This window comes from Chiloscyllium plagiosum, unplaced genomic scaffold (assembly GCF_037043375.1).
Source record: "Chiloscyllium plagiosum isolate Xiang-an unplaced genomic scaffold, Cpla_swu_hap1 HiC_scaffold_19, whole genome shotgun sequence".
Classification (NCBI taxonomy): Eukaryota; Metazoa; Chordata; class Chondrichthyes; order Orectolobiformes; family Hemiscylliidae; genus Chiloscyllium; species Chiloscyllium plagiosum.
Window position 1 is genome coordinate 73,674,959 of NW_028270157.1, and position 19,276 is coordinate 73,694,234.

General features: G+C 46.0%; 1 protein-coding gene across 6 annotated transcripts in view; it reads right to left on the bottom strand.

The window, feature by feature from the left end:
* Nucleotides 1-19,276, bottom strand: part of LOC122562959 (F-actin-monooxygenase MICAL3-like) — a 587,087-nt gene that overhangs the window by 329,228 nt on the left and 238,583 nt on the right. For all 6 annotated transcript variants that reach the window (XM_087997541.1, XM_087997540.1, XM_087997538.1 and 3 more), the window contains exon 15: nt 724-833. In XM_087997541.1, coding sequence (XP_087853667.1) covers nt 724-833 — 110 coding nt within the window. The remainder of the gene's footprint in view (nt 1-723; nt 834-19,276) is intronic.

Genomic DNA, 19,276 nt, shown 5'->3' on the forward strand with positions numbered 1-19,276 from the left:
ACCTCGTGACTCTGGTGATCTTTATAACCCACATCAATAAAAAGACTAAGACCGACTTTAAATCTTACCGAGTTTTGTGAATCAGTTGGGATCTAATCAGTTCCCTGAAAAAGCTCCCTTTTGCTTGGAGTACAGACTAACTGGATTAGCATTTGAAAAATAAGATTAAAAAAACAGCAGGGAAGGGGGCTACAGAGCTGCCAACTGTGAAACAGATGGAACCACAATACAGCAAAGGACTGATGGATGTGCAGGGTTATCTCGTCTAAAACAGCAACAAATAAATTCTGTCAAACAAGAAAACTGCCCAGCAAACATCAATAACACAAACTGAAACAGCTAGAGCTGAAGGCAGTAGTACCACTGGATCACAAAGAGAGAGGAGCGCTCTCAAGAGTGTACAGGAGGGAGTATAGGAGGTGAGCTTCAAATCCCTGGGCTGGTTGTCATTTCCTTCTATGTCTGTCTCTCTCATTGTTATAAACTCTCAGTGCACCTGACATCAAACAGCTTCATCTCCTCCTTATTCTGATGTCATCCACAACAATTGCACAATGAGACTTTGAGAGAAAATAAAGGTCAGTCTTTATTGACCATTATCTCCTGGTTGAATAAATTGTCTCTTGTTTCGTTTTGATCGCAACAAAACTCAAATAGTTGCCATCACTCATCAAGTGGGCCCAGCTCCACTCTGTGTAATCTCAGGCACCCCAAGCTGCTTACCTTCGGCCCCCTCTTGCGAGTGATCGTCTGTCCCAGTCTGCTGAGGAAGGAGATCGGCGACTTGGTAGCACTCACAATGTTTGACTTATCATGAAAACTGAGTAGATATTCTGTGAAGATGAAAAGCCCAGAAATAAATTGAACAGTGTACTGATGCAAAGGCTAGTGATTGCAGATACTGAACAGACAAAATCTCCGACAGTACATCACAACCATTATTGCACAGTAAGTAACATTATGACGGAATATTTTCTCATTCACAACTCCCTGTCATAACAAAGAGTGCATAGATACTAACAGAAGATGTTAATAAAATCTCTGCTTTCTGTTGTCAGCCGATTTTTTATCCAGTAATTTGCATCCTTTTCATGAAATGGGTTTCAAAGTCTATTATAGGGGTCTTCATCAAATTGTTTTTGGATGGTTACATAGAAAACATCAGCTTCCTTCATTAAAGCATAACGTTTTGCCTTTCATAAATTCAGCTTGTCTTTCATTTATTCACTTATTTTACTATTTTACAATTAAGTTTATTGTTTATAAACCAGACACAGATGAATTGATATTATTGTAATTTATGATACATTCTGATGGAAAGTGACCCTGTCCCCAGCTGCCAACACTCACTGAGACTGTACACACCAGTGTACACTGACTCTGTCCCCAGCTGCCAACACTCACTGAGACTGTACACACCAGTGTACACTGACTCTGTCCCCAGCTGCCAACACTCACTGAGACTGTACACACCAGTGTACACTGACTCTGTCCCCAGCTGCTAGCGCTCACTGAGACTGTACACACCAGTGTACACTGACTCTGTCCCCAGCTGCTAGCGCTCACTGAGACTGTACATACCAGTGTACACTGGCCCTGTCCCCAGCTGCTAGTGCTCACTGAGACTGTACACACCAGTATACACTGACCCTGCCCCCAGCTGCCAGTTCGCACTGAGACTAAACTCTGCAGTGGGGAGGTGCTGGCCTATTGGTATACTTATTAGACTATTAATATAGAAACCTAGCTAATGCTCTTGGGATACAGGTTCAAATCCCACCAAGGCAACAGGTGGAATTTGAATTCAATGAAAAGATAACATCTGGTATGAAGAAGCGACTGATGAGTATGAAGCCATTGTCATAGAGTCATAGAGATGTACAGCATGGAAACAGACCCTTCAGTCCAACCCATCCATGCCGACCAGATATCGCAACCCAATCTAGTCCCACCTGCCAGCACCCGGCCCATTTCCCTCCAAACTCTTCCTATTCATGTACCCATCCAAATGCCTCTTAAATGTTGCTATTGTACAAGCCTCCTCCACATCCTCTGGCAGCTCATTCCAATCACGTACCTTCTGCGTGAAAAAGTTGCCCCTTAGGTCTCTTTTATATCTTTCCCCTCTCACCATAAACTTATGCCCTCTAGTTCTGGACTCCCCAACCCCAGGGAAAAGACTTTGTTTATTCATCCTATCCATGCCCCTCATAATTTTATAAACCTCTATCAGGTCACCTCTCAGCCTCCGACGCTCCAGGGAAAACAGCCCCAGCCTGTTCAGCCGTTCCCTGTAGCTCAGATCCTCCAACCCTGGCAACATCCTTGTAAATCTTTTCTGAACCCTTTCAAGTTTCACAACATCTTTCCGATTGGAAGGAGACCAGAATTGAACAGCCGCAATATGACCTCCCAACTCCTGTACTCAATACTCTGACCAATAAAGGAAAACATACCAAACGCTGCCCTCACTATCCTATCTACCTGCGACCCCACTTTCAAGGAGCTATGAACCTGCACTCCAAGGTCTCTTTGTTCAGCAACACTCCCTAGGACCTTACCATTAAGTGTATAAGTCCTGCTAAAGTTTGCTTTCCCAAAATGCAGCACCTCGCATTTATCTGAATTAAACTCCATCTGCCACTTCTCAGCCCATTGGCCCATCTGGTCAAGATTCTGTTGTAATCTGAGGTAACCCTCTTCGCTGTCCACTACACCTCCAATTTTGGTGTCATCTGCAAACTTACTAACTGTACCTCTTATGCTCGCATCCAAATCATTTATGTAAATGACAAAAAAGAGGGGACCCAGCACCGATCCTTGTGGCACTCCACTGGTCACAGGCCTCCAGTCTGAAAAACAACCCTCCACCACCACCCTCTGTCTTCTACCTTTGAGCCAGTTCTGTATCCAAATGGCTAGTTCTCCCTGTATTCCATGAGATCTAACCTTGCTACTCAGTCTCCCATGGGGAACCTAAGAAGGGCTTATGCCCGATTCGCCTGTTCCTTTGATGCTGCCTGACCTACTGCGCTTTTCCAGCAACACATTTTTAAGCTCTGAACCTTGTTGAACGCCTTACTGAAGTCCATATAGATCACATCTACTGCTCTGCCCTTATCAATCTTCTTTGTTACTTCTTCAAAAAACTCAAGTTTGTGAGACATGATTTCCCACGCACAAAGCCATGTTGACTGTCCCGAATCAGTCCTTGCCTTTCCAAATACATGTACATCCTGTCCCTCAGGATTCCCTCCAACAACTTGCCCAACAACGAGGTCAGGCTCACCGGTCTATAGTTCCTTGGCTTGTCCTTACCACCCTTCTTAAACAGTGGCACCACGTTTGCCAATCTCCAGTCTTCCAGCACCTCACCTGTGACTATCGATGATACAAATATTTCAGCAAGAAGCCCAGCAATCACTTCTCTAGCTTCCCACAGAGTTCTCAGGTACACCTGATCAAGTCCTGGGGATTTATCCACCTTTAACCATTTCAAGACATCCAGCACATCCTCCTCTGTAATCTGGACATTTTGCAAGATGTCACCATCTATTTCCCTACAGTCTATATCTTCCATGTCCTTTTCCACAGTAAATACTGATGCAAAATATTCATTTAGTATCTCCCCCATTTTCTGCGGCTCCACACAAAGGCTGCTTTGCTGATCTTTGAGGGGCCCTAATCTCTCCCTAGTTACCCTTTTGTTAATTTCAGAGAAACCCATCTGGCTCACTAATGTCTTGTAGAGACATAAATTACAATGGATCATATTAGTGCTATAACCAGTGGAGTAGTAGGAGAAGTTGGAGACACTGCACTCCTCCAATCTCAGAAGTGGCAACAGTCCCAGGGAAAGTGGGTGATTGACCGGCACGTGAACAGTCATTGAAACAGTCCGTGACCCAGAGCTCTTGAAGGCATTCAAAATGAAGTTTCTTTATTGTTTTTGAAGTTTAAAGGATTTTGATTAGTCTACTTGTCGCTAATATTGAGGACAGGGGAGAAATTGCTCAGAAATTCCTGAAGTCCTTCTCGCAAAATTGTTTGATGTATGATCATCATTTGTCAATTCCCCATATTTGCTTCATGTTATTTTTGGGACAATAGAATATGAGTCATATCTAACTCTACACAGTCTAAAGCTTATTTGTCAATAAACTTTGCATGTTTGAATGAGTACTATTTGCAACAAATCAGTTATACATCACTGACTAACTGACTAAGGGGGGCATGGTGGATCAGTGGTTAGCACTGCTGCCTCACAGCACCAGGGTCCCAGGTTCAATTCCAGCCTTGGCCAACTGACTGTGTGGAGTTTGCACGTTCTCCCCGTGTCTGCGTGGGTTTCCTCCGGGTGCTCCAGTTTCCTCCCACAATCCAAAGATATGCAGGTCAGGTGAATTGGCCATGCTAAATTCCCCATAGTTATAGAACATAGAAGAATACAGCGCACTACAGGCCCTTCGGCCCTCGATGTTGCGCCGATCCAAGCCCACCTAACCTACACTAGCCCACTATCCTCAATATGCCTATCCAATTCCCCTTTTAAATGCCCATAAAGAGGGAGAGTCCACCACTGCTACTGGCAGGGCATTCCATGAACTCACGACTCGCTGAGTAAAGAATCTACCCCTAACATCTGTCCTATACCTACCATCCCTTAATTTAAAGCTATGCCCCCTTGTAATAGCTGACTCCATACGTGGAAAAAGATTCTCACTGTCGACCCTATCTAAACCCCTAATCATCTTGTACACCTCTATCAAGTCACCCCTAAACCTTCTTTTCTCCAATGAAAACAACCCCAAGTGCCTCAGCCTTTCCTCATACGATCTTCCTACCATACCAGGCAACATCCTGGTAAACCTCCTCTGCATCCGTTCCAGTGCCTCCACATCCTTCCTATAGTATGGCGACCAAAACTGCACACAATACTCCAGATGCGGCCGCACCAGAGTCTTATACAACTGCAACATGACCTCAGGGCTCCGGAACTCAATTCGTCTACCAATAAAAGCCAGTACGCCATATGCCTCCTTCACCGCACTATTTACCTGGTGGCAACTTTCAAAGATCTGTGTACATGGACACCAAGATCCCTCTGCTCATCCACACTACCAAGTATCTGACCATTAGCCCAGTACCCCATCTTTTTGTTATTCATACCAAAGTGAATCACCTCATACTTACCCACATTGAACTCCATTTGCCACCTTTCTGCCCAGCTCTGCAGCTTATCTATATCCCGCTGTAACCTGACACATCCTTCCTCACTGTCTACAACTCCTCCGACTTTCATATCATCCGCAAACTTGCTCACCCAACCTTCTAACCCCTCCTCCAGGTCATTTATAAAAATGACAAACAGCAATGGTCCCAAAACAGATCCTTGCGGAACACCGCTAGTGACGGCACTCCAAGATGAACCTTTGCCATCAACTACTACCCTCTGTCTTCTTCCAGCCAGCCAACTCCTAATCCAAACCTCCAACTCACCCTCAATGCCATACCTCCGTATTTTTTGCAGTAGTCTACCATGGGGAACCTTATCAAACGCTTTACTAAAATCCATATACACCACATCTACCGCTTTCCCCTCGTCCACCTCCTTAGTCACCTTCTCAAAGAATTCAATAAGGTTTGTGAGGCACGACCTGCCCTTCACAAAACCATGCTGACTATCCTTGATCACATTATTCCTATCCAGATGTTCATAAATCCTATCCCTTACAATTCTCTCTAAGATTTTGCCCACAACAGAAGTGAGACTCACCGTCCTATAGTTACTAGGGTTATCCCTACTCCCCTTTTTGAACAAGGGAACCACATTTGCTATCCTCCAGTCTTCTGGCACTACTCCTGTAGACAAAGAGGACATAAAAATCAAGGCCAATGGCTCTGCAATCTCCTCCCTTGCTTCCCAGAGAATCCTAGGATAAATGCCATCAGGCCCAGGGGACTTATCTATTTTCACCCTTTCCAGAATTTCCAACACCTCTTCTCTACATACCTCAAAGCCATCCATTCTACTTAATTGTGACTCAGTATTCACATTGGCAACAATGTCCTGTTCCTGAGTGAATACTGACGAAACGTATTCATTCAGTGTCTCCCCAATCTCTTCAGCCTCCACACGCAACTTCCCACTACTATCCTTGACTGGACCTATTCCTACCCTAGTCATTCTTTTATTCCTGACATACTTATAGAATGCCTTAGGGTTTTCCCTAATCCTACCGACTAAGGACCTTTCATGTCCCCTCCTTGCTGCTCTTAGCTCTCTCTTCAGGTCCTTCCTGGCTACCTTTTAACTCTCAATCGCCCCAATTGAATCTTCACGCCTCATCTTTACATAGGCCGCCCTCTTCCATTTAACAAGGGATTCCAATTCCTTTTAAACCACGGCTCCCTCACATGACCCTTTCCTCCCTGTCTGACGGCTACATACTTATCAAGGACACTCAATAGTTGCTCCTTGAACAAGCTCCACATATCAATTGTGCCCTTCCCTTGAAGCTTACTTTTCCAGGCCACACATCCTAAGTCATGCCTCACCGCATCATAATTTCCCTGCCCCCAGCTATAACTCTTGCCCTGTAGTGCACACTTATCCCTCTCCATCACTAGAGTAAAAGTCACCGAATTGTGGTCACTGTCCCCAAAGTGCTCACCTACCTCCAATTCTAACACCTGGCCTGGTTCGTTACCCAGAACCAAATCCAGTATGGCCTCACCTCTTGTTGGCCTATCTACATATTGTGTCAGGAAACCCTCCTGCACACATTGGACAAACATCGACCCACCTAACGAACTAGAGCTATAGCTTTCCCAATTAATATCAGGAAAGTTAAAGTCCCCCATAACAACCACCCTATTACTTTCACTCTTCTCTTGAATCATCCTCGCAATCCATTCTTCTACGTCTCTAGGACTATTAGGAGGCCTGTAAAAGACTCCTAACAGGGTGAGCTCACCTTTCCTATTCCTAACCTCAGCCCAAACTACCTCAGATGGCGAGTCTTCATCCATCATCCTTTCCATAGCTGTAATACTATCTTTGACAAGCAATGCCACACCTCCCCCTCTTTTACCCCCACCTCTGACCCTACTAAAACATTTAAACCCTGGGACCTGCAACAGCCAATCCTATTCCTGTTCTACCCATGTCTCCGTAATTGCCACAACATCGAAGTCCCAGGTACCAACCCACGCTGCAAGTTCACCTACCTTATTTCGTATACTTCTTGCATTGAAGTATACACACTTCAAGCCACTTTCCTGTTTACAGGCACCCTCCTTTGAGATTGATGCCATGTTCCTAACCTCCCTACACTCCAGGTCCTGCACCCTAAAGCTATAGTCTGGGTTCCCATGCCCCTGCAGAGTTAGTTTAAACCTCCCCAAGAGCACTAGCAAACCTCCCCCCAAGGATACTGGTGCCCCTCAGGTTCAGGTGCAGACCATCCTGTTTATAGAGGTCCCACCTTCCCCAGAAAGAACCCCAGTTATCCAAATACCGGAATCCCTCCCTCCTGCACCATCCCTGTAGCCACGCATTTAACTGTTCTGTCTCCCTATTCCTCGACTCTCTATCACGTGGCACGGGTAACAAACCAGAGACAACAACTCTGTTTGTTCTAACTCTGAGCTTCCAACCTAGCTCCCTGAAAGCCTGCCTAACATCCTCAGCCCTCTTCCTACCTATGTCATTGGTGCCAATGTGGACCACGACTTTGGGCTGCTCCTCCTCCCCTTTAAGTTTAGATTAGATTTTAGATTACATTACAGTGTGGAAACATGCCCTTCGGCCCAACAAGTCCACACCGACCAGCCGAAGCGCAACCCACCCACACCCCTACATTTACCCCTTACCTAACACTACGGACAATTTAGCATGGCCAATTCACCTGACCTACACATCTTTGGACTGTGGGAGGAAACCGGAGCACCCGGAGGAAACCCACGGAGACACGGGGAGAATGTGCAAACTCCACACAGTCAGTCGCCTGAGGCGGGAATTGAACCCGGGTCTCAGGCGCTGTGAGGCAGCAGTGCTAACCACTGTGCCACCGTGCCGCCCATAAAGAACCACAACAGAAGTTGTTGTGGTTCTGTTCGCCGAGCTGGGAATTTCTGGTGCAGATGTTTCATCCCCTGTCTAGGTGACATCCTCAGTGCTTGGGAGCCTCCTGTGAAGCACTTCTGTGATCTTTCCTCCGGCATTTATAGTGGTTTGAATCTGCCGCTTCCGGTTGTCAGTTCCAGCTGTCCGCTGCAGTGGCCGGTATATTGGGTCCAGGTCGATGTGCTTATTGATTGAATCTGTGGATGAGTACCATGCCTCTAGGAATTCCCTGGCTGTTCTCTCTTTGGCTAGGCCTATAATAGTAGTGTTGTCCCAGTCGAACTCATGTTGCTTGTCATCTTTTAAAGATCTGTGGCTACTAAGGATAGTATCCAGTGCTCACTGAGACCAAACATTGCTGGGTTTATTAGATTAGATTGTGGAAACTTACAATGTGGAAACAGGCCCTTTGGCCCAACAAGTCCACACCGACCCGCCAAAGCGCAACCCACCCATACCCCTACATTTACCCCTTACCTAACACTACGGGCAGTTTAGCATGACCAATTCACCTGACCTGCACATCTTTGGACTGTGGGAGGAAACCGGAGCACCCGGAGGAAACCCACGCAGACACGGGGAGAATGTGCGGAGTTTGCACAGACAGTCGCCTGAGGCGGGAATTGAACCCGGGTCTCTGGCGCTGTGAGGCAGCAGTGCTAACCACTGTGCCACCGTGCCGTACACTGACCCCGTCTCCAGCTGCCAGTGCTCACTGGGTCTAAACACTGCCGGGTACAGTGACCCCGTCTCCAGCTGCCAGTGCTCACTGGGTCTAAACACTGCCAGGTACAGTGACCCCATCTCCAGCTGCCATTGCTCACTGAGACTAAACACTGCCGGGTACAGTGACCCCATCTCCAGCTGCCAGTGCTCACTGGGTCTAAACACTGCTGGGTACAGTGACCCCATCTCCAGCTACCAGTGCTCACTGGGTCTAAACACTGCCGGGTACAGTGACCCCATCTCCAGCTACCAGTGCTCACTGGGTCTAAACACTGCTGGGTACAGTGACCCCATCTCCAGCTACCAGTGCTCACTGGGTCTAAACACTGCCGGGTACAGTGACCCCGCCTCCAGCTGCCAGTGCTCACTGGGTCTAAACACTGCCGGGTACAGTGACCCCCCATCCAGCTGCCAGTGCTCACTGGGTCTAAACACTGCCAGGTACAGTGACCCTGTCTCCAGCTGCCAGTGCTCACTGGCTCTAAACACTGCCAGGTACAGTGACCCTGTCTCCAGCTGCCAGTGCTCACTGGCTCTAAACACTGCCAGGTACAGTGACCCTGTCTCCAGCTGCCAGTGCTCACTGGCTCTAAACACTGCCAGGTCCAGTGGCCCCATCTCCAGCTGCCATTGCTCACTGAGACTAAACACTGCTGGGTACAGTGACCTCATCTCCAGCTGCCAGTGCTCACTGGGTCTAAACACTGCTGGGTACAGTGACCCCATCTCCAGCTACCAGTGCTCACTGGGTCTAAACACTGCCGGGTACAGTGACCTCATCTCCAGCTGCCAGTGCTCACTGGGTCTAAACACTGCTGGGTACAGTGACCCCATCTCCAGCTACCAGTGCTCACTGGGTCTAAACACTGCTGGGTACAGTGACCCCATCTCCAGCTACCAGTGCTCACTGGCTCTAAACACTGCCGGGTACAGTGACCCCATCTCCAGCTGCCAGTGCTCACTGAGACTAAACGCTGCCGGGTACAGTGACCCCATCTACAGCTGCCAGTGCTCACTGGGTCTAAACACTGCAGTCGGGAGGTGATGGCCTAGTGGCATAATCATTAGACTATTAATACAGAAACCTAGCTAATGGTCTTGGGACACAGGTTCAAATCCCACCAAGGCAGCTGGTGGAATTTGAATTCAATGAAGAGATAACATCTGGCATTAAGAAGTGACTGAGGAGCACGAAACCATTATCGATTTCAGGAAAACCCATCTGGCTCATTAATGTCTTGCAGAGAAGGAAATCTGTAACCTCACCTGGTCTGGCCTACATGTGAATCCCCACCCACAGCCATGTGGTCACCTGTTAACTGTCCTCTGAAGTGGCCTAGCGAGCCACTCAGTTCTATCAATTAGTACAAGGTCTAAAAGAAGTGAAACCAGACAGACCACCTTGCATTGAACTCGGCACTGGAAATGACAATAGCAGAAACATCTCTGTTGACCTTGCAAAGACTTCCTCACTAATATCCGGGCCTAGAGCCAAACTTTGAAGTCTGTCTCACAGACAAGTCAAGCAACAGCCTGACATACACTCAGAGAATCATTCCCTACAGGCAATGCCGCAGACACCACCATCACCATCCCTGGATGTGTCCTTTTTTTTGTGTATGAGTGGGACTTCTATTTATCGGAACAGCATACCATTAGAATCTTGTTTTGTTTGGCAATAGTTAATAGTTAGAAGGGATTTACTCAGTTTGTTAATAGATTACTTAATTTGTTCACTGAAAGAGTTAGATAAATCAATTGTTACTTGTTGATTTTAAAGCCAGTGTCAGAGATGTATTTTATGTAACCACCAGAAGCTGCTGAACGCAGGTTACACCACTTTTCACACTCCTTTTACAGACTATAGGGTGAGGTGCTCCTCTCTGGGTATTTCGGTTTTAGTTCTTGTGGGGGGGGGGTGCGGCGGGTCAACCCCCTCTTTATAACAGATTGGGGTCTTGAGTCCAGGATTTGGGCAGATCGGGTCTGGAATCTGGACATACCTGAAGGGATCTGGACAGATTTGAACAGATTTAGGGTATTAAAGGTCCCATAAGATATAAACAGACTTGGGGACTAGAGTCCTAGATCTTTAAAAGAAACTGTGACTAGTGGAGTGCCTCAGGGGTCGGTGCTGGGCCCACTACTGCTTCTTGCCCAAATCAATGATTTGGGTGAGAATGTACAAGGCATGATCAGTAAGTTTGCAGATGACACTAAAATAGGCGCTAATGTGGACAGTGAGGAAGGTTATCAGAAATTGCAGCAGGAACTTGATCAGCTGAGGAAGTGGGCTGAGAAATGGTAAATAGAGTTGAATATAGATAAGTGTGAGGTCTTGCATTTTGGAAAGTCAAATCAAAGTAGGAGTTTTGTGGTGAACGTTAGGGCTGAAGGAGTGTAGTGGAACAGAAGGACCTTGGAGTTCAGGTGCATGGTTCTCTGAAAGGGGAGTCACACGTAGACAGAGCAGTGAAGGAGGCTTTTGGCACACTGGCCTTCATCAGTCAGGGCATTGAGTATAGAAGTTGGGAAGTTATATAGCAGTTGTACAGGATGGTTGGTGAGAAACTGTAGTAGGACTTTGATCAGCTGGGGAAGTGGGCTAAGAAATGGCAAATGGCGTTTAATATAGGTAAGAGTGAGGTCTTGCATTTTGGAAAGTCAAATCAAAGCAGGAGTTTGACGGTGAATGGTAGGGCCTTACGGAGTGTAGTGCAACAGAGGGACCTTCAGGTTCATGGTTCTCTGAAAGTAGGGTCACAGGCAGACAGGGCCGTGAAGGAGGCTTTCGGCACACTGGCCTTCATCAGTCAGGGCACTGAGTATAGAAGTTGGGAAGTTATGTTGCAGTTATACAGGACACTGGTGAGGCCCCACTTGGAGTATTGTGTTCAGTTTTGGTCACCTTATTATAGGCAGTATGTTACTAAACTGGAAAGAGTGCAGAAGAAATTTACAAGATGTTGCCAGGACTCTCAGGTCTGAGTTATAGGGAGAGGTTGGACAAGCTAGGGCTTTTTTTTTAAAAAGAGTGTAGGAGACTGAGGGGGGATCTTATAGAAATGGATAAAATCATGAGAGGCATGGATAGGATTGATGAATCGTGGACGAGAAGGCATCAGTTTAAGGTTAGAGGGCAGGGATAAAAGGGAACCTGAGAGGCAACTCCTTTTACACAGAGGACAGTACATATATGGAATGAGTTGTCAACGGAAGTGGTTGAGGTGGATACATTAACTACATTTAAATGGCATATTTGGATAAATACACGGATAGGAAAGGCTTAGACAAATATCGGGCATGTGCAGTGAAAGCGTAGATCGACATTTTAGTCAACATGAACCAGTTTAGGCCAGAGGGCCTCTCTCCATGCTGTCGGACTCTATGACCCCGACCAGGCCTTTGGCTCTAGTGGTTCGGTCATCATCACTGTAAACTTTTGCAATAAATTCTGGGCCTTACAGTTGCACACCCCACAACCAGTGCTCCGAAAGCTAGTGCTTCCAATTAAACCTCCTGGATTATAACCTGGTGTTGTGTGATTTTTAACTTTGGACATTAAACAGTTTACATCAAGTGCATACCAATCAAGTGGGCGGCACGGTGGCACAGTGGTTAGCACTGTTGCCGCACAGCGCCAGAGACCCGGGTTCAATTCCCGCCTCAGGCGACTCTCTGTGTGGAGTTTGCACATTCTCCCCGTGTCTGCGTGGGTTTCCTCCGGGTGCTCCGGTTTCCTCCCACAGTCCAAAGACGTGCAGGTCAGGTGAATTGCCCATGCTAAATTGCCTGTAGTGTTAGGTGAAGGGGTAAATGTAGGGGAAGTGACAGTCTTAGGGCACAACGTTGGATACACATAGGAACACGAAGATGAAGGCCATTGAGGAATTCCCAAGACAATCTTTGAAGAAGGAAGTGCTATGATTTTTGGAACTGAGTGGAGTGAACTGAGTAAAGTCAGAGAGTCACAGCATGGAAACAGTCCAACTCGTCCATGCCGACCAGATATCCCAACCCAATCTAGTTCCATTTGCCAGCACATGGCCCAAATTCCTCTAAACCCTTCCTATTCATATACTCATCCAAACGCCTTTTAAAAGTTGTAATTGTACCAGCCTCCACCACTTCCTCTGGCAGCTCCTTCCATACACGTACCACCCTCTGCGTGAAAAGGTTGCTCCTTAGGTCTCTTTTATATCTTTCCTCTCTCATCCTTAGTTCTGGACTCCCCCATCCCAGGGAAAAGACTTTGTTTAGTTATCCTATCCATGCCCTTCATGATTTTAAAAACCTCTATAAGGTCACCCCCTCAGCCTCAGACGCTCCAGGGTAAATGTAGGGGAATGGGTCTGGGTGGGTTACGCTTCGGCGGGTCGGCATGGACTTGTTGGGCCGAAGGGCCTGTTTCCACACTGTATGTAATCTAATCTAATCAAAAAAACTCGCCATTTAGATACAGAAAAGGCTCAAAGGTAGAAGACAGAGGGTGGTGGTGGAGGGTTGCTTTTCAGACTGGAGGCCTGTGACCAGTGGAGTGCCATAAAGATCATTTTTCATCATTTATATGTATGATTTGGATGTGACAACAAGAGGTATAGTTAGTAAGTTTGCAGATGACACCGAAATTGGAGGTGTAGTGGACAGGGAAGAAGGTTACTTCAGATTACAACAGGACCTTGATCAGATGGGCCAATGGGCTGAGAAGTGGCAGATGGAGTTTAATTCAGATAAATGCAAAATGCAGCATTGGGAAAGCAAATCTTAGCAGGACTTATACACTTAATGGTAAGGTCCTAGGGAGTGTTGCTGAACATGGAGACCTTGGAGTGCAGGTTCATAGCTCCTTGAAAGTGGAGTCGCAGGTAGATAGGATAGTGAAGAAGGCGTTTGGTATGCTTTCTTTTATTGGTCAGAGTATTGAGTACAGGAGTTGGGATGTCATGTTGTGGCTGTACAGGACATTGGTTAGGCCACTTTTAGAATATTGCGTGCAGTTCTGGTCTCCTTCCTTCCTATCGGAAAGATGTTGTGAAACTTGAAAGGGTTCTGAAAAGATTGACAAGGATGTTGCCAGGGTTGGAGGATTTGAGCTAAAGGGAGAGGCTGAATAGGCTGGGGCTATTTTCCCTGGATCTCTGTGGCACACCACTGGTCACAGGCCTCCAGTCTGAAAAGCAGCCCTCCACCATCACACTCTCCCTTCTACCTTTGAGCCAGTTCTGTATCCAAATGGCTAGTTCTCCCTGTATTCCGTGAGATCTAACCTTGTTAACCAGTCTCCCATGGGGAACCTTGTCAAATGCCTTACTGAGGTCCAAAGAAATCACACCAACCACTCTGCCCTCATCAATCCTCTATACTTCTTCAAAAAACTCAATTAGTTCATGAGACATGATTTCCCATGCACAAAGCCATGCTGATTATCTCTAACCAGTTCTTGATTTTCGAAATTCATGTAAATCCTGTCCCTCAGGATTCCTTCCAACAACTTGCCCACCACTGACGTCAGGCTCACTGGTCTATAGTTCCCTGGCTTGTCCTGACCATCTTTCTTAAATAATGGCACCACGATAGCCAATCTCCAGTCTTTGGCACCTCACCTGTGACTATCGATGATACAAATATCTCAGCAATCACTTCTCTAGCTTTCCACAGAGTTCTAGGGTACACCTGATCAGGTCCTGGGGATTTATCTACCTTTATGCATTTCAAGACATCCAGCACTTCCTCCTCTGTAATATGGACATTTTTCAAGATGTCAATCCTACTTTCCCACATTCTATATCTTCCATATCTTTCTCTACAGTAAACGCTAATGCAAAATCCTTGTTTAGTACCTGTCCTACAGCTCCACACAAAGACCGCCTTGCTGATCTTTGAGGGGCCCTATTCTCTCCCTAGTTACTCTTTTGTCCTTAATATATTTGTAAAGACCCGTTGGATTCTCCTTAATTCTATTTGCCAAAGCTCTCTCATGTCCCCTTTTTGCCCTCCTGATTTCCCTCTTAAGTACTTCCTACTTCCTTTATACTCTCCTAAGGATTCACTCGATTGGTCCTGTCTATATCTTACATATGCTTCCTTCTATTTCTCATATAAACCCTCAATTTCCCTAGTCATCCAGCATTCCCTATACCTACCAGCCTTCCCTTTCACCCTGACAGGAATATACTCTGGACTCTCGTTATCTCATTTCTGAAAGTTTCCCTTTTTCCAGCTGTCCCTTTACCTCGGAACATCTTTCCCGAATCAGCTTTTGAAAGTTCTTGCCTAATACCATCAAAATTAGCCTTCCTTCAATTTAGAACTTCAACTTTTAGATCTGGTCTATCCTTTTCCATCATTATTTTAAAACTAATGGAATTATGGTCACTGGCCCCAAAGTGCTCCCCCACTGACACCTCAGTCACCTGCCCTGCCTTATTTCCCAAGAGTAGGTCAAGCTTTGCACCTTCTCTAGTAGGTACATCCACATACTGAATCAGAAAATTGTCTTGTACGCACTTAAGAAATTCCTCTCCATCTAAACCTTTAATAATATGGCAGCCCCAGTCTATGTTTGGAAAGTTAAACCCCCCGCCCCATAACCACCCTATCTCCTTATAAATGTTTTTCTTAATTTCTCTCTGATTATTACAGGGTCTATAATACAATCCCAATAAAGTGATCATCCTTTCTTATTTCTCAGTTCCACCCAAATCACTTCCCTGGATGTATTTCCAGGAATATCCTCCCTCAGCACAGCTGTAATGCTATCCCTTATTAAAAATGCCACTCCCCCCTCCTCTCTCTCCTGCCCCCCCACCCGCAACATTCTCTATCCTTCCTATAGCCTTTGTATCCTGGAACATTAATCTGTTAGCCCTGTCCATCTCTGGGCCATGTTTCTGTCATTGCTATGATTTCCCAGTCCAATGTTCCTAACCACGTCCTGGGTTCATCTCCCTTTCCTGTTCGGTCTCTTTCATTGAAGTAAATGTAGTTTAATTTATCAGTCCTCCCTTGTTCTCTGCTTTGTTCGTGCCTGCCCTGACTGTTTGACACTCGTCTTTTCTGAACTGCACCAGTTTCAGATTGATCTCTTTCCTCACTATCCCCACCTCCCCACACCCTACCCCACCACCCCCCTGGCCACCCTCTCCCCCCCACTCCATCTTTCCCTGGGTCCCACCCTAACACCTTACTAGTTTAAATCCTCCCAAGCACCTTGAGCAAATCTCCCTGCCAGTCTCTTAGTCCCCTTCCAATTTAGGTGCAATCCATCCTCCTTGTCCAGGTCACTTCTACCTCAGAAGAGATTCCAATGATCCAAAAATTTGAACCCCTTGCAGCAGCTCCTCAGCCACACACTCTATCTGCTCTATCCTCTTATTCCTACCCTCACTAGCTCGTAGCACCGGGAGTAATTCAGATATTACTATTCTCCAGGACCTACTTTTTAAATTCCTGCCTAACTTTATTCTACAGGAAATTTTGTACCAAATTTTAGGAGGAGAAAGTGAGGACTGCAGATGCTGGAGACCAGAGTTGAAAAATGTGGTGCTGGCAAAACACAGCAGGCCAGGCAGCATCCGAGGAGCAGGAGAATCGACGTTTCGGGCATAAGCCCTTCTTCAGGAATGAGGCTGGTGTGCCAAGCGGGCTGAGATAAAGGGTAGGGGGGAGGGAATTTGGGGGAGGGGCGCAGGGAATACGATAGGTGGAAGGAGGTGAGGGTGAGAGTGATAGGCTGGAGAGGAGGTGGGGACGGAGAGGTTGGGAAGAAGATTGCAGGTCAAGAGGGCGGTGCTGAATCCGGGGGTTGGGACTGAGATAAGATGGGGGGAGGGGAAATGAGGAAGCTGGAGAAATCTACATTGTAGTTGGAGGGTTCCTAGGCAGAAGATGAGGCACTCTTCCTCCAGGTGTGTGTGGCCAGGGTCTGACGATGGAAGAGGCCAAGGACCTGCATGTCCTTGGCGGAGTGCGAGGGGGAGTTTAAAGTGTTCAGCCACTGGGCGGTTGGGTTGGTTGGTGCGGGTGTCCCAGAGGTGTTCCCTGAAATGTTCCGCAAGTAGGCGGTCTGTCTACCCAATGTAGAGGAGACCACATTGGGTGCAGTGGATACAGTAAATGATGTGTGTGAAAGTGCAGGTGAATTTGCGACGGATATGGAAGGATCCATTGGGGCCTTGGAGGGAGGAGGTGTGGGCGCAAGTTTTGCACTTCTTGCGGTTGCAGGGGAAGGTGCCGGGAATGGAGGTTGGGTTGGTGGGGGGTGTGGACCTGATGAGGGTGTCGCGGAGGGAGTGGTCTCTCCAGAATGCTGATAGGGGTGGGGAGGGAAATATATCTCTGGTGGTGGGGTCTGTTTGGAGATGGCAGAAATGATGGAGGATAATATGATGTAGTTTAGTGGCACCGTTGACAGATTTGTTGAACAAGAACATGGAATTTCAGTGGACAGAACAATGCCAGGAGGCATTTGAGAATTTAAAAGCACCAGCTTTACTGTGCCACATATTTCAAAATCCTTCAAGGTCACCATCAACACAAATGATGTAGGTGTTGGAGCTGTGTTGTTCCAGGAAATGCTGGTGGAATTGAAAGGCCAATCTGTTATTTTTCACAATCCACCAGAAAGAATATGCAACCATTGAAAAAGAGTTAATGGGTTTGGTAATGGCCTCACGACATTTTAATGTTTATGTTGCAAACAATGCACCAGAGACGATTGTGTATACCGACCACAATTCTTTGATATTTCTAGAAAGGTTTAAGGACAAGAACAGCAGATTATTTCATTGGAGATGTTTACTTTTGATATGAAAATATTATCAAGGATGGTTTGTCACGGGTTTAAAAGGAAAATGTTTATATACCATGGAAACAGTAGTGTTCAATGTTATATATAAATAGAATTTGTATGAAATGTGTAACTTTAGAGTAATGAGCTATGGATCCAGTGACGTAATGGAATGAAGGTTTTAAAGAAGAAAACAAAAATGAAGCCATCTTTTCATAGTGGTGGTTCATTATTTTCTTAAGCAGAGTAGTGTTGCAAAGTTACTGTTTGTAAAATGCAAGGGTGAAAGCATTGCATGGTCCCTTTAAAAGATAATGTTTTGTCTGTGCTTAGAAATTTAAAGAAAATGGCTGCCTATGACCAGAAGCTTTAAAGTTTGCAGGAACTGAGAGCACCTGATTTGAAACGTTTTGTATCCAGAGGTCAAGCTGCAATTTTTATCAAGACAACAGGTTTTAAATTTAACCAATCAATTAAAATGGGGATCATAGCGACCAAAAACCTATTAAACTTAAATCTGATGGTTTTGACAACATAGGACCAATCCTATTGTAAGAAATTGATGTGTCATCAAGGGTGTAAAAGGGGTCAGTTGGACAGAGTCGCAGAGCTAACTAGGAGAAAGTGAGGTCTGCAGATGCTGGAGATCAGAATCCAGAGTGTGGTGCTGGAAAAGCACAGCGGGAATCGTGTTTCGGGCTGGAGCCCTTCGTCGGGAATCAGAGCTAACTGTCATTCGCCCGAGCTAAGAGTTCTCAGCTCTTGAGCCAGCAATTGGCTCACAGTCATCTGCCTATTAGAGAATGCACTAGCTAAAAAATAACAGTAACAACGATGGAAAAAAGATGATCGTGACAGAAGAATCGGAAAAGGCATTCTTGACAGAAGAAGGCATAGAACATTCCAGAAGACATAACCTGGCTGTAATGTCCGAGAGACTAATTTCTATTTTTGTATATGAGTGGGACCTTTTTTTGGAACAGCATTCCATTAGAATCTTGTTTATTCGGGAATAGTTAGTAGTTAAAAGGGTTTCATTTGGTTTGTTAATAGTTTAGTTATTTGTTCACTGTTAGAGTTTGATAAATCAATTGTTACTTGTTGATTTTAAAGTGAGTCTCAGGGATTTATTTTATTAAACCACTAGAAGTTGCTGAAAGCAGGTTACACCACTTTTCAGATTCTTATTCCAGATTATGGGGCAAGGTGTTTCGCTTGGGTGTTTTGGTTTTATTTCTCAGAAAGGATCAATCCCCACTTTAAAACACTCAGCAGCATCACTACTGATCGAGCTGGTCAGCTCCTAAAGAACACAGCTTCTGGACTGGGCCTGCAATGGCTGGTGAGGAAGCTAACAAGTGGGAAAAAACATGCTTAATTTCATCTTCACCAATCTGTTAGTGCTCACTGAGACAGAAAACTGCAGAATATACTGACACTGTCTTGAGGTGCCAGTGAGACTGAACATTGCAGAATACATTGACACTGTCTTTAGCCGCCAGTACTCATTGAGACATATCACATTGAGGCATTTACACTGACACTGTCTCCAGCTGCTGGCAATCGGGGTGATAGAATACTCTGTATAAACTGACAGAGTTTATAGTGCCGACACTGAACATTACTGTATAAAC